Raw genomic sequence first — 16,251 nt, 5'->3', positions numbered from 1 at the left:
TTGATTGTATTGCACGCTTTTTTCCTAATTTAATTCCACCTTTTTCTATAGAGCTTAAAGGAGAAGGAAAGGCTAAAATTAAGTAAGCTTTATCAGAAAGGTCTATATAAATACACCAATAAACCCTCAAAGTAATGCTGCTCTGAGTGCTCTCTCAATAGAAACACAGCGTTTATTTCCTTCTATTGTGTACACATGGGCTTATGTATTAGACTTCCTGTTTTCATCATAAATCTCCAGGGCTAGGGCTTGAGCATGCTCAGTTTGCTCCTCTCTCCTTTTTCCCTCCCTGCTATAATCTGAGCCCAGAGCTATGAGTGAGCAGGGTGAGACTCCGGCAGGAAGTGATGTTACACCAAGCTAATATGGCAGCTGCTATCCTAAATAAACAGAGCTTCCAGAGCTGTTTACTCAGGTATGGTAAAGCATTCTGCAGAATAAATATAGTGTTATAGCTTGCGCTATTGTGGCTAATCTGTTGGCATTAAACTGCTTTGGTAGCTTTCCTTCTCCTTTAATGTGGTTTTCATGTGATAAACCATGAAATCATTGAATCAAATCTGCCCCTTTGTTTGGAAGAAATTTGTATAAACAACCTAGACTCTAAAAGCCAGACAGGAAGCTGATTTTGGTATCAACAACAAAACATGTGTGTTGTGTTGTAAAATGGTGCTGATAAATAGTTTGCAAGAACACATATGTATAGCCTGTCCTCTGTATAGGCTCTGGAGGGAACTAAGAAATTCTTCCTTCCACTTTAGGCTGGTCACTATGTTGATTAAATAAGGCTTGAATTCTTCATCCATCCCTCTTGCTAGATTTCCTTTAGACTATCACCATGCCACTAGGAGAAATGGCTGCTACCATCCACTTTACATTTTTGAGGCCGAAAACCAACTGTGATATACACTGACAGGTTGCATTCAATTATATCAATGACAGGAGGCAGGGGGTCTTTCTAGTACAGTGATCCCCAACCAGTAGCTCGTGAGCAACATGTTGCTCTCCAACCCCTTGAATGTTGCTCCCAGTGGCCTCAAAGCAGGAGCTTATTTTTGAATTCCAGGTTTCGAGGTAAGTTTTGGTTGCCTAAAAACCAGGTGTACTGCCAAACAGAGCCTTTAATGTAGGTTGACAATCCACATAGGGGCTAATAAATGGCCAATCACAGCACTTATTTGGCACCCAAGATCATTTTTCATGTTAGTGTTGCTCCCCAACTCCTTTTACTTCTGAATGTTGCTCACGGGTTAAAAAGGTTGGGGATCCCTGTTCTAGTATATTTTAGTAAAGTGTCATATGTACCATTGGCCTTAGGAGGATTGGACTTATAGGATAGTCACACTGAGGTGAGGGTTATAGGAACAAGACACAGGACTGTGGCATTACATTGATGGTATAACCAGTTCCACCTCTCTAGGAACTACAGAAAGCACTGCAACTGTAGTCGGGTATCTATTAGAGGCATGGTATCTGTTATATAGTGAATAAAGTACCTCCTCTTGTAAATTATAACGATATTATAAGTTACCAAGGAGTTTCATGACCATATAAAAACACGAGGCCGAATGCCATGACCTGTTTTTATACAGGTTATAGAACTCCGAGATAACTTATAATATCCTCATATTTTGCAACAGGGGGTATTTTATTTATTATAATACACAAGTTTCAGTGAGTCTTGTGACAGAAATGACATCATTACTCACCATTTATAACTGATGACATCAGTACTCCCCGTTTATAAGGATATCATTTACAAGATATTCATGGCTTTTGTGTATTTAATAGTGAATAAAGTACCCCTATGGAAAAATATATGTATGATGTATGATCATATGAAAACACGTGGCTGAAGGTGACTTCTAATATGTTCATATTTTGCAACAGGGGGTACTTGTGACAGAAATTACATCCATTAGCTCAATTATAACCAATGACATCACCAAGCACCGTTTATAAGGATATCATTTACAGAATATTCATTGGTTTTGTGTATTATATAGTGAATAAAGAACCCCCTCTTGTAAAATATAAGGATATTATATGTTACTTAGAAGCAGTGGCGTAACTTCGGATGCCAGGGCCCCCCTGCAAAAAATGTTTTAGGGCCCCCTCTGCACAGAATAGTGGGAGCATTTCATTTATAATATCCCCAGAACTATAGAATGATAGCAAAGTGTCAATTTCACATACAAATGCCCCAGAACTACAGAAGGATGGCAAAGTGTCAATTTTGCATCTCTCTCTGTAAAGGCTATGTGCAAACTTAGGGGCTGAAGTAAGACTATGCCCACTTTGAATATATAGATAGCAAGGTATCTATTTTAGCTCTTCCTCTAAACCTCTTCCTATAATTCTCATTGTTCTGAACAAAAAACACGAATGCAATTTCACTTATAATGCCCATAAAACACTAAGCAGAATGAATGCAGTGGCAATTTCATGTAAAATAGCATTTTTAATTATAAATACCCCCAGCACTCATAACAAGATGACACAGTGGTGGATTCATAGATAATAACCTCCGCACATATATTAAAATAAATCTCAACTCCCCACCTCACCCTACAAACATCCAGCGACACAATGAACTGGAGAAAACCTAAGGTACAGGTAGCAACCTGTACCAAATGTACAGTACAAATTGCAGGTCTTATCAAGAGTCCGCAGCCTACCACTAGAACCATTACCTCTTTCCCATGCTTGAATTTGATGCTCAGCTCACTAATAGGAAATTCCTCAGTGGAGCGGTCACATGGTACGATCACATGACCGTGACGTCAGGTCCATTCTAAAGGTAGGAACTAGACGCTACCCTGACTGATGTGATCCATGCCAGACCTGCTGCATCATCAATCACTGTGTGCGCTCTTAAAAAAAACAACTTTGTGTATTACAAAATGTTACCTCACACGCTGTTGCACGAAACGCACACAGTGATTGATGATGCAGCAGGTCTGGCGCAGATCTTTAGAGATTCTTCTGCTTTTGAATGTTGTGGGGGGAGGAAGAGGAACAATTACTAACAGCTTGTCCTGGCTAGTGGCTACCTTCATGATGCGGGGGACGAAATCGTCTTAAGGCCGGCACTGCACTTGCGCATACTACTGAGGAAGCAGGCCTCGCTGGGCCCCCTGTACTCCCGGGCCCCCTATGACTGCGGGGTCTGCTTCCTTGGTAGTTACGCCACTGCTTAGAAGTTTCGTGACATTATAAAAGTACGAGGCGGAAGTTCATGGAACTCCGAAGTGACTTCTAATATCCTCATATTTTGCAACAGGAGGTTTCAGTGAGTCATGTGACAGAAATGACATCTTGAAGCTCCGATTATAACCAATGACATCACTAAGCACCGTTTATAAGGATATAGTAATTCTTGTGTGTTCTAGATATCTATTATTCAGAATGCTTGGGACATGGGCTTACAGTTTTGTTTTCTGAAATATAGTTCAAATTATCAAGCAGAAAATGAGGTTGTCTTGTAATTTAAGCTGATGCTATAGTGTTGATTATTACATTTTGATGCTATTTGCACTGGTTTCTGTGCTGTCATGTAGTAATTATCTGTATTAATTACTAATCAGCCTTGTATTGTGACATTTCTATTCTATGTGTACTGTATATTGTGAGTCGTTCCCTAAGCTCAGTAAGTGACAGCAGCACAGAGCATGTGCAGTGAATCAGCAGAAAAGAAGATGGGGAGCTACTGGGGCATCTTTGGAGAAACAGATCTTTACTGCTAAAGGGCTGTGGTTGCCTTGGGCTGGTACAGAAGCACAAAACATCATGTACAACATTTCAAGCTACTTCTTTAGTTTAACTTTCCTTGTCCTTTAAAGCTACTTAACAAAATACAAATATTAAAAATACCTTCGTTATCAAGCGCATGGTACTGTCTAATTATTCCAAATGAAAGAAAATCTGTACAAACAAAAATTGCTTGTACTCTTTAGGAAACAGCAGTGCTGTATTTTGGAGCTTTCTGTATATAGCCATTATATCCCATAGCCATTTCTGAAAAGCTTTCAGGAAAAGATGCCTTTCGTTAATACTTACCACCCTGCCCAAGGCTACATTAAAAAAACAAATAATAATTTTTTTATTTAAATGGCTTTGTACTAGTTTAGTCACCATTTAGTACAGGGTTCATTTAATTAGAGAATACATTAAGAATTATTTGTTTGTTCTGAACGGGTGTTCAGATAAATGATCCTTTACCTATATTTTATAATATATATATATATATATATCTTGTAGTTGACTATATATATATATATATATATATATATATATATATATATATATATATATATATATATATTACCATTAGACAAAAAAAAGGACGTTTTAAATACAAATATTTTGTGTCCCTTTAAATGTTTGTTCTTTGAATAATAGTTTTTTGTATATGGCATATGCCTCTTGGTCACTTATAATCCCTGTCACTGTTTATTTGTTATGTGTTGCAGTGTTAATAATCTGTACTATTATATATTATACAAATGTGCAGTGCTGCGTATAGAAGTAGACCTGATGTGAGATATACTGACCAACTCTGATACTCTCAATTCTCAGCATATTGTTCAAATTGCACTGCGTATTATTTTTTTTTTTTCTTTTTACAGATATCTGTATTGCTTTCTGGTATAGGAATGGGATACATTATGAGGAAACCTGTTATCCAGAAAGCTCTGAATTACCGAAAGCCCATCTCCCATAGACTTTATTTTATCCAAATAATCCAAATTTTTAAAATGTATTTCCTTTTTCTCTGTAATAATAAAACAGTACCTTTTACAGCTATGGGATCCACTATCTGGATACCCGTTATTCAGAAAGCTCAGAGTTACAGAAAGGCTGTCTTCCATAGACTCCATTATAATCAAATAATCCAAATCCAAAAAACCCTATTGGGTTTATTTATATGTTTACATGATTTTCTAGTAGACTTAAGGTATAAAGATAAAAATTACAGAAAGGTCCTTTATCCAGAAATCCCCAGGTCCCGAGCATTCTGGATAACAGGTCCCATACCTGTACCAATAAAGAATTAAATTAATGAACAATGTGCAACATGTGAATTTGCCCTTAATGTGTGTGATTTGCTGGTTTGTATTTGCTATAGGGAAGTCCAAAAGTTGCTCTTCTATTTTATCACTGGCATCAATCAGCCAGTCTTCCTATTTTCTTATCTACTGATCTAAAAAGGAAGTTGCTGATAGTTGTGCTATGACTTACCCTTTATTGGTTGTTTTTTAAATTGTTGTTCAAGGAATCATAGCAGTTTGTTACAGCTGCTAAACATCCAGTGCTGCTGCGAGTGCTGCTGTATTCTCTGTGCCACTGGCAGAGCCTGGGCTTTTATGGTGGACTGTATCAAAATGATTGAAGTGACAGTAACATGATTTACCCTGGTCCCCTGTTTCATTAGTCATTTAGCATTAATAGTTCTAAATATATAAACATAAAAGTGTCAAGCCACCATACCACGTCAAGAGGGAGGATTACACCTGTGAGACCAATGCTCAGGTTAGGAAACCCTCTTCCCATCAAATGCAGGGAGGTGCCAGCCTGTTTAATGTAATACTGGAATTAAAGGGGACTTGTCACCAGAAAAAAAATATTCCAAATTCTATTTAATCATGTTAATCAAGCAAAATAAACTTTAATTACACTGTATAAATTATTTGAATCTTGTTTCCTTCAGTCTGGGAACTCATAATTATATCAAGCAGGCAGGAGCCATTTTGTGGACACTGTTATTAAGGCAAGCCTTGTATCATCTCAGAATCTTGTTTATGCACCAGAATGGGGGACCTGATGTCCATTCCAGTGCACTGGTTACTTAATTGAATGGTTAAGAGAACGGGGGGAATGTGGGGAGAGCAGTGACATTTAGTAAGTGCTGAATTGAAAATGAAATGAATTGCCTGCATAGAGAAGGGGCAGGCAGTATTTGATTGACAGCTGACATTAACAGCTATGAATGCATTAATAAAAAAAAATTGGATTTTATGTTTAATTTGAAAAGGACTTTTATTATAAAGCTTTTTATGTCTGGGTGACAGGTCCACTTTAAATAGGCAATAGACGATTTTATCATCATAACTTTGTAGCTAAAAACCCCTGTTTTTAAAAATACACGCACTTGTACATATACTAAATAACTAGTGAAACGGGACCAGGGAATGTGCATCGATCAAACCCCTCTCTTTTGTATGTTCGTAACTAACTTGTCCAGATCAGTAGCCCTTCCATTGTACTTACTTATTCGCTTAACCTTGGAGTGTTCCCACAACCTAACTTTTTTTGTGTTTTGATATGATTTTTAAGGATAGTTTTTAAGAAATACGATCATAATATTGTTTTGTTCCAGATTCAACCTTAAAGATGTTCTCTGCAAACCAGAAATCTCTCCAAAGAAGTGTTTCATTTTCCAATATGGTAAAGTATTTGAAGTATCTCTTGATTTATCGTGTTTTTTTTCTGGTTTCTATGTGATGGAGGTAGCCATTCAAAGCTGGAAAAAAGGAGAAACGGCACAGGTTAAATCTCACTTAAAGGAACAGTAACATCAAAAAATGAAAGTGTTTTAAAGTAACAAAAATAGAATGCTGCTGTGTAGCAATGTGGGCAGCCATTCAGAGTAGAAAAGGCTCAGGTTACACAGCAGATAAGCTCTGTAGAACATAATGGTGTTATCTGTTATCCACTATTTAACCTGTGCCATATAGACTTTTTTCAATTTCCGCCATTGCTACACAGCAGCTTGTTTATATGAACTATAGTAGTGTTTCTGAAGCAAACACATCAGTTTTACAAGTGTAGGGCAACACTGCATGATGTTTTCATTAAAACGCTTTCATTTTTTGGTGTTAGTGTTCCTTTAAATAAGCCCTGTTCAATACAATGGTGTTTAATATTTTATCTGCTATGTAACCTGTGCCTTTTCTCCTTTTTTCTATCTTGAAGCGCTGCCCCCAGCAGCTTGTTTATATAAACTATAGTAGTTTTACTGGGCAGAGTGCAGAGCAACAGTACATTATATTTTCATTAATTTCACTTTTGGTATTACTGTTCCTTTAAGGATCCTTTATTCCTTTCTGTGTGGATAATTCCATGGCCGATAAACGAAATATTGCTTATGCATTTTGGTTTCTCTCCCTAGGCTTTGTCATCCTGTACAGTGTTACCTGGAGATACAACGGTCATGTGCTCGTCCTGGGACAACAACGTGTGAGTATCAAACTTCTTTATCAACATATTTATGTATTTATTAATGGGGTGGATCACCTTTAAATTAACTTTTAGTCTGGTATAGAATTCTAATTCTAAGCAACTTTTTAATTGGCCTTCATTTTTTTTTATAGTTTTTTGCCTTCTTTTTCTGACTCATTTCAGTTTTCAAATGGGGGTCACTGACCCCACCTAAAAACAAATGCTCTGTAAGGCTACATACAAATTAATTGTTATTGCTACTTTTTATTACTCATATTTCTATTCAGGCCTCTTCTATTCATATTCCAGTCTCTTCTTCAAATCAGTGCATGGTTGCTAGGGTAATTTGGACTCTAGCCACCAGACTGCTGAAAATACAAACTGGAGAGGCGCCGAATAAAAATCTAAATAACTCAAAAATCACAAATAATAAAAAATGAAAACCGATTGCAAATTGTCTCAGAATATCACTCTCTGCATCATACTAAAAGTTGATTTAAAGGTGAACAAACCCTTTAATTATACATTTTACGTCTTTCAGGGGACCAGAAAAAAAATAGTGTAAAATCGATAAAGACGTTTTGGCATGCACATGCCATTCAGTTTAATTTGATGACTTACAATTTTACAACCCCGTGGTTTTGTCTCATTGCTGTGATAACTGCCCGTATTTATACACACATATAATACATATCATAATCCCCTTTTATAATATGCCTTCCCTCATCCACCAATCTGACAAATATAATGCATCTGTGAAAGCCCTGAGCACAGAGATGAATTATATTGACTCTGTTTTATATGTCCTTCATAGTGTTTCTTATACTTTCAGCTATTTTTATTCAATTGCATTTGGGAGGAGACAAGACACTTTAATGGGACACGATGATGCCGTAAGCAAGATCCAGTGGTGTAATAACCGGTTATGTACTGCATCCTGGGACTCCACTGTGAAGGTTGGTACCACTGAGCTCTGGTCACATTAAAGAAAAGGGAAGTTTTATTTTATTTATAGAGGGGTAATACTATTAGCTTTTTTTAATATTAAAAGTCAGAGAGGACTTCCTTATCGTTGATCATTTCCATTCATTATTATTTTATTAAGATTTTCTGAATTCTTTTCCATTTGATATTTGGACTTGACCGTTGTATTAAAAGACGCAGTGACTTACAGGATTCAGCTGGGACGGTGTAAAATAAATGTCTGTTTCCATTCAATATTCTTGCTTTTTGTCTCCTATATATTTTATCACTATAGGTGAATGTATCTATTTAGTCATTTTGTGTCTATTGCAGGTGTGGAACTGTGTTCCTGCTGATGTTTCTGGTACAAAACGGAACAATTTTGATCTGTTGGCGGAATTAGAGCATGAGGCCGGTGTAAGTGCCTATTACTCACACAGTCCAGATGTTTATTGTAAGGCTAATGTAATATTATATATATCTTATCGAAATATTAATGTGCACAGGGCAGCCTACTGTTCCCATAGAAAATACAGACATTCAAATCTACTCACACCAGTCCACATCTTACCCATGTAATACCCAGGAAATCGGGCCTGGTTGGTTTTATCCGTGTGCACAAAAGTGACATTAAGGGGGTTATTTATCAAGGTCCGAATTTATCTCAGTATTTTTAAGTTAGAAATCCGAGCTACTCCAATTGCCTGAATGGACCTTATGGACTTCGGAGCTTTGCCCTAAAATTGTTCAGAGTTTTGTGCAAAATCTACGATTTTTTTCATAGTTTTTTGCGCAAAAACCACAAAGTCATCAGATATCGGAGAGACCTTCCCCATTGACCTCGAGTTTTTAGATGCCTGGGTTTCGGATTCTGAGTTTTTAGACCATCGGACTTTAATAAATCTCGAAAGTTTTTTTTTTTCTTTGAAAACCATGAATTATTCAAGGTTCAGATATTCAGAGCTTGATAAATAACCACCTAAAAGTATTCTCATGTTTTACATGACCCTGCACTTCAGTTGTGAACAGAATAGACAACGAATAAAATAGACAACGCACCTGTTTCAATACAAACCCTGATTAAATGTTAAACATTAAGTGGATACTGACATTCTTAACACATTAAATCACTGGCATAGCTATCTCTGTAGGATCTCAGTGCAACTATAGTCACAAGTTTGGGCATAATAGAGCATATCTCCCTGTATTCTTTTTAAGCAATGAAAATATCATTGGAACACATATTTTCTTTCCTGCTGCAAACAACCCAAGCAAGCTGCGTGCCATTAGTGCATTGCAAATTGCTGGAATCAGCCAATTAGATCAGGTGTCAGTGACAACATGTCTGTTTCCTCAAACCCAGCCCAGGTTTTCTATTGTAAGAAACAGAAATTATTTTTTTTTTTGTAACCAATGATATTTTGCTCTGTAGGTGAACACAATCGGTCTGAGTTCTGACGGGTCCATAATGGTGTCGGGGACTAAAGAAGGTGCCGTGAGCCTCTGGGACCTTGGATCAGCCACAATGTTGCATCAGGTTCCTTGTCACAATGGAACAGTGTATGAAGCAGCATTCAGTCCTGGTGAGTAATGCAAACCTGAGATTTTTCTGCTTATACAGGAGATTATTGTGTGGCTGTTCCTTTACAATGATTTCGTGCAACATTCTTAAAGGGATCCTGTCATCGGAAAACATGTTTTTTTCAAAACACATCAGTTAATAGTGCTACTCCAGCAGAATTCTGCACTGAATCCATTTCTCAAAAGAGCAAACAGATTTTTTTTATATTCAATTTTGAAATCTGACATGGGGCTAGACTTTTTGCCAATTTCCCAGCTGCCCCTGGTCATGTGACTTGTGCCTGCACTTTAGGAGAGAAATGCTTTCTGGCAGGCTGCTGTTTTTCCTTCTCAATGTAACTGAAAATGTCTCAGTGGGACATGGGTGTTTACTATTGAGTGTTGTTCCTAGATCTACCAGGCAGCTGATATCTTGTGTTAGGGAGCTGTTATCTGGTTACCTTCCCATTGTTCTTTTGTTTGGCTGCTGGGGGGGGGAAAGGGAGGGGGTTGATATCACTCCAACTTGCAGTACAGCAGTAAAGAGTGACTGAAGTTAATCAGAGCACAAGTCACATGACTGGCGGCAGCTGAGAAACTGACAATATGTCTAGCCCCATGTCAGATTTCAAAATTAAATATAAAAAAATCTGTTTCCTCTTATGAGAAACGGATTTCGATTGCAAAATTCTGCTGGAGCAGCACTATTAACTGATGCAATTTGAAGAAAAAAAAAACATGTTTTCCCATGACAGTATCCCTTTAAACACACATAATGTAAAATTCTTCTCTTTCAGATAACAGACATGTCCTGTCAACTGGTGAAGACGGCTGCCTAAAGGTCATCGATGTTCAGACAGGAATGCTCATCTCCTCTCTACCTTCTGGAGAAGTGCAGAGGTAAAATGGCCCATGTGAACCTCATACCAAACTACTTGCACCCAGTATCTCCTGCACCCAGTATTTCCTGAACCCAGTATCTCCTGCACCCAGTATTTCCTGAACCCAGTATTTCCTGCACCCAGCAGCAGTAGTTTGGTTCAAGTAAACAGGCAGAGCACAGCATGCTGGAAGGAACCCTGTGATTTGAAATATATCCCTCTGTAGAACACAATGAATGCGGCTTGTGCTGAACACACTTTTTTCCTATTGTTTTAATTAGGAAATATCTATGGTTTCTGTCATTTCTGGCACAAAACTGGACAAACACAGAAATTAAATTAAAGTCAACATTTACTATATAATGAACTGTACCTTTCTAAAAGGCTAACAAAGGCTATAGCTGGAAGTAAGAGACAGAGAGGCTTTTCAGTGGACTGGGAAATGTGTTTTAGTCAGCGCATCAGAACCAGGAAGCAGAATGGGACTTTACTTTCAATTTCAGTTTTTGTTTAAAGCAAAACAATGACTAAGTTGGTTATTTATCAAAATCTGATTTTTTAAGTAAAAAAAAGTCCGACCAAACTAGAATCCACGATTTGACCTTATTTATCATTGAAAAAGATTTTATTGCCAATAGATTAGCTGCAATAGTGCAAGCTAGAATGCTATATTTATTCTGTAGAATGTTTAGCTCTAGAAGCTCTCTGTTTAAGGATAGCAGCTGCAGTATTAGCTTAGTGTGACATCACTTCCTGCCTGAGTCTCTCCCTGCTCACTTATAGCTCTGAGCTCAGATTACAGTAGGGAGGGGAGGAAAGGGAGGGGGGACGAGGAGCAAACTGAGCATGCTCATGCCTGGGGCAAGGAGGTTTAAGATGAAGGCAGGAAGTCTGATACATAAGCCCATGTGTACACAATAGAAGGAAAGAAATGGGGTGTTTCTTTTGACAGAGGACTCAGAGCAGCATTACTTTAAGGGTTTACTGCTGTATTTTTATAGACCTTTCTGATAAAGCTTACTTAGATTTAACCTTTCCTTCTCCTTTAAATGTAAGTGTATAAGCCCATTAAAGATGCGATTGCTTTATGCAGGTGTTTCTGCTGGAATGGACACACAGTTCTGTCTGGGAATGATTCGGGTGAATTGCTGGTTTGGGACCTGCTGGGAGGAAGAATAACTGAACGAGTACCAGGACATTCAGGTAGCAATCATTTGTACATATCTATGTCTTCCTGAAATAGTTCATGACATTTGTTACCCCTGCTGTGATCACTTTTACACCTTCCGTGTAGTTCAGGGTTAGGAAGGCTCAGCTCCCAGAGACGTCTCCTGAGAAGCAAACGCTATAGAATAACTGAACTGTCAACATCAGCCACTTATGATGATCTGACACTTATGTATTACTTACAGCAATAGCTGGTGCCCCTACACGACAGCCCCCCCCCCCAGGCCAAGTCACCAGTATATGTATTTAATGAGTTGGTTTCTTCCAAACACATTTTTTCAGCTCCGTTATTTTCAGAAATAGACTTTTTTTTTTTAATAGCTTTTCTTATTTCTATCTTTTACCGTTTTTTCCAAAGTTAAAGAAAGAGGTCGCACGGGGTGGTTTTAGTCTGCATTTTTAAAATTGTTTAAAATGACTTAAAGGGGTTGTTCACCTTTAAATGAACTGTTCTTTTGATGTAGAGAGGGATATTCTGAGACAATTTGCAATTGCTTTTCATTTTTTATTATTTGTAGTTTTTGAGTTATTTAGCTTTTTATTCAGCAGCTCTCGAGCTTGCAATTTCAGCAGTCTGGTTGCTAGGGTCCTAATTACCCTAGTATAAAAAAATTTTTAATTCCTTGTTTTGTAACAAAAAGTCACTCCATATCCTTCGTCGCCCCTAATTTGCATATGCAAATTCGGTTTGGCCAGGCAGAAGGATTCGGCCGAATCTGAATCGTGCTGAAAAAGACCGAAGACAGGTACAAAATAAAGGCAGTTTTTCTTTCCAAACAACAAAAATAGCTTTCAGCAGCAGTATCTGTTCAAGAAAAACAAAAAACAGCAGAATTACAGACTTTCCCATGAGTGTCCGTGTGTGTACTGGCACATAGGATCCTTACCGTCAGGATACCAGACCCTCTCTGTGTGTCTCTCCCAGTTAGAGATTCTCAGAGACTGACCAGCCTGGGTTTTAAAGGAGAATTCAACCGTAACATAAAAAAAAAACCCTACCCCCCCACCCTACATAGACCCTCCCCCCCAGCCTACCTGGTACCCAGGCAAATGCCCCTTACTTTTTACTTACCCTCGGTGCAGATTGTGTCCTCTGGAGTTCATGGCCGCCATCTTCTTTTCATCTTCTTTTTATTATTTCGGAAGCAGACTGTTGTTTTCGGCGCATGCGCAGTTGGAGTAATATTCTGGTTCCGAACAACTGTACTTGCGCCCAAAGTCACAAGAATTTACAAAAATCCTCTAGACATTTTTCGCGCCTTTCGGAAATTTTCGGCGCATGTGTAGTTGTTCGGGAAATCGCCGAAAACGGTCTGCTTTCGAAGTTTAACAAAGAAAAGAAGATGGCGGCCGTGAACTCCCGAGGAATAATATTCCGGTGCCGAACAACTACGCATGTACCGAAAATTTCCGAAAGTCATGAAAAATGACGGAAATTCTCGTAACTTTCGGCGCATGTGCAGTTATTCGGGACCGGAATATTACTCTAACTGCACATGCGCCGAAAACGACGGTCTGCTTCCGAAGTTTAACGAAGAAAAGAAGATGGTGGCCCTGAACTCCTGAGGACAGAATCTGCACCGAGGGGTAAGTAAAAAGTTAGGGGCGTTTGACCCGGGTACCAGGTAGGCTGGGAGGAGGGGGGGTCTACGTAGGGTAGGGGTTTTTTCTGTTACAGGTTGAATTCTCTTTTAAGGACTACTGATTAGTCACCTGTAGCACCTCCCTCTGCTACAAACCCACTTACAGTTAGTACTGGGAGGCAGGGTTAGGTTCTCCTTTAATAACATAACAGCACTGTGTACTTGGCCATACAGTTTAACTGCAGGCAGACACTAGAGTATAAACAGGATCAGCATCTCTGTTCTTTGTGATATTCACTAAATAGAAGGCGTGTTTCTTTGTGCAGATGCTGTAACCTGTATATGGATGAATGATTCGTGCAACACCATTATCACAGGAGGAATGGACCGACAGATTCTGTTCTGGAAATTACTCTACTGACGACTTTACCCCAGGAATGAAGATTTTACTTCCCACTTCCCCAACCCTTCTGTGCAATCGTTTCTGCTTCAAGGACTGGGCCTTCAACTATTCACTCACTACCACTATGATGTCTGCAGCCCAAGAAAAGGCCATACGTGCAATGAAAGAGGGTTAATAGGTGACCAAGTTTAAAGCACAGGGTTGCCATTGATTTGCAAATGAAGGGAAACATGATTGCAGTGATCAGCACTAGTGTGAGATACATATATATATATACAATATATATATACACCTATTGTGGCCAATCATATCCCAGAAGTATGAATTACACGAGGTTACTCTAGGCAAGAATAGCCATACAAGTGATATCTGGAATAGATTGTTGCCTTAAGGGTGTAGCAGTCCAGGGTTCACATTGTGAGCAGCTTGTGTTTCATTGCTGAAGGTCCTGTCTTCATTCAACACTATGGGGTAGATTTATCAAGGGTTGAAGTCAAAATTAATAGGCCAAAATTCTATTCGAAATGTATCATGTACTGTCTCTTTAAAACTTTGATTTATCATGCACGGTGTCTCTTTAAAGACTTCGACCATTCGCCATCTAAACCAGCAAAATTGCTGTTTTATCCTATTGGGGACCTCCTAGAACCTATTTGGAGTCATTCGCTGGACTTCGAAGTGTTTTGGGGCAAATAGTTTGATTCGAATTCAATCGAATGCGCTAAAACTTTGATTCGAATACAGCCTATTCACCCAAACTTCGATTTTTTTGAATAATTTTTGATGGGTTTTTTTCTATTTGAATTTCGAAGTTATGGGAGTTCAAAAAAAAAAAAAAACCCCCATTACTTGGAAATTCGACCCTTGATAAATCTGCCCCTATTTATAAACCCTTGAGTATTTTAGAAAGTTCTAAACATATTTTAATATGTGAATCATAGAGAAGGTTGTGTTTGTGTGCCGGAGGGGCAGGCTGTGTAATAATAAGTATTGCTACAAGTATTGCTAAAATGAGTGGATAGAAAGCCACAGCTTTAATCATGCTCCAGCTACACACAGACACACACACAGACACACACACACGCTTCTGCAGAATATAGGAACATCAGTATTGAGCAACTGTCGTTGCACTTTAACTCTCAAGCGCTTCTGGAAGACTTCAGCTCTTAGTCATATGCTGGGGGGAGGGAGGGGCAGATGTTGCCCAGCTCTGCAATAGGCAGTTGAAGGGGAACTATCGCAAACATGAATGTAATATGTTTCCTCATACTGAAATAGGAAACTTTCTGAATACAATCAATGAAATATTCTGTACTGTTTCTGAAATAATCAAGTTTATAGTCACTATCCCTCTCTCAGCATCTGTTTCTCTTCATTCTGTCTTCATGCAGCAGTTGGGAGTCACTCTATTAAAAGTAGACTTTTGTACTTACCGTTAAATCCTTTTTCTCTAGTCCTACATTGGGGGGGGACACAGGCACCATGGGGATGAAGCGCCTGTTGCTTGGAGAAAGGACACTAAATGTTTAAAGTGGCTCCTCCTCCGGCTCTGGCTTCATCCCCCGCCTACTTCCTCAATCCTTCAGGATCTTCATCCCCCTGGTGCCTGTGTCCCCCCCCAATCTAGGCAAGAGAAAATCACCAGACATCATGTCTCTCTACATGCAGAATTTGTGCAAAAGGCAGTTATTTTGTTTGTACTGGAATCAGTTATTTGAGTGAGGTCTAATACATCTGCTAGGATAGGAGCCCCCCCTCTATAAGATATAGTGGATCTAAAGGTGCCTATACACAGACAGATAAAGCTGACGATATCGGTTGTTTAGACCAATTTGACAGCTAATCTGCCCGTGTATGGGGGCTTCCGATGGGTCTTTCCAATCGATATCTGGACACGATATTGATCAGGAAGGTTTGATTTTTCTCCCGACCGACCCGGCGGAGCCCATTGCACTCTTGTAATCCGTTCGTTCAGATTACCCCCGATATAGCTCTGCCGTTATTGGCATATCGGGGAAAAGATCCGCTCATTTGGCGATGTTGCCAAACGAGCAGATCTTATAGTATATGGCCACCTTAACTGTCAATGAATATCTGACACCCAACTGCTGCATGAAGACAGAATGAAGAGAAACAGATGCTGAAAGGATAGTGAACATAAACTTGATCATTTTAGAAATGATGCAGAATATTTAATTGATTATACTTAAAGTTTCTTATTTCAGTATGATGAAGCTTATATTACATTTTCATGTTCGCAATAGTTCCCCTTTAACCAAAGTCACGTCTGTTGAAGCCTCCTCTGCCTTGTGGACTTTACCAGCAGCAGCATGTGATAGGGTTGCTCTTATAGAGCATAAATACGTCAGTGTACATAAATGTTTACAGGTGAAAATAAAAAACAAAAAAAAAA

The 16,251-nt window shown here is 38.7% G+C and overlaps 1 protein-coding gene across 2 annotated transcripts in view; it reads left to right on the top strand.

The window, feature by feature from the left end:
• Positions 1–15,719, top strand: part of nsmaf.L (neutral sphingomyelinase activation associated factor L homeolog) — a 50,888-nt gene extending 35,169 nt beyond the window's left edge. For both annotated transcript variants that reach the window (XM_018268019.2, XM_041566433.1), the window contains exons 24-31: positions 6,380–6,447; positions 7,172–7,239; positions 8,054–8,177; positions 8,518–8,601; positions 9,617–9,767; positions 10,542–10,644; positions 11,719–11,828; positions 13,762–15,719. In XM_018268019.2, coding sequence (XP_018123508.1) covers positions 6,380–6,447; positions 7,172–7,239; positions 8,054–8,177; positions 8,518–8,601; positions 9,617–9,767; positions 10,542–10,644; positions 11,719–11,828; positions 13,762–13,856 — 803 coding nt within the window. In that variant the 3' untranslated portion in view covers positions 13,857–15,719. The remainder of the gene's footprint in view (positions 1–6,379; positions 6,448–7,171; positions 7,240–8,053; positions 8,178–8,517; positions 8,602–9,616; positions 9,768–10,541; positions 10,645–11,718; positions 11,829–13,761) is intronic.
• Positions 15,720–16,251: the final 532 nt, after the last annotated feature.

Source organism: Xenopus laevis, chromosome 6L (assembly GCF_017654675.1).
Source record: "Xenopus laevis strain J_2021 chromosome 6L, Xenopus_laevis_v10.1, whole genome shotgun sequence".
Classification (NCBI taxonomy): Eukaryota; Metazoa; Chordata; class Amphibia; order Anura; family Pipidae; genus Xenopus; species Xenopus laevis.
The sequence above is the reverse complement of the archived record's forward strand: the minus strand, read 5'-3'. Positions and strand labels throughout refer to the sequence as shown.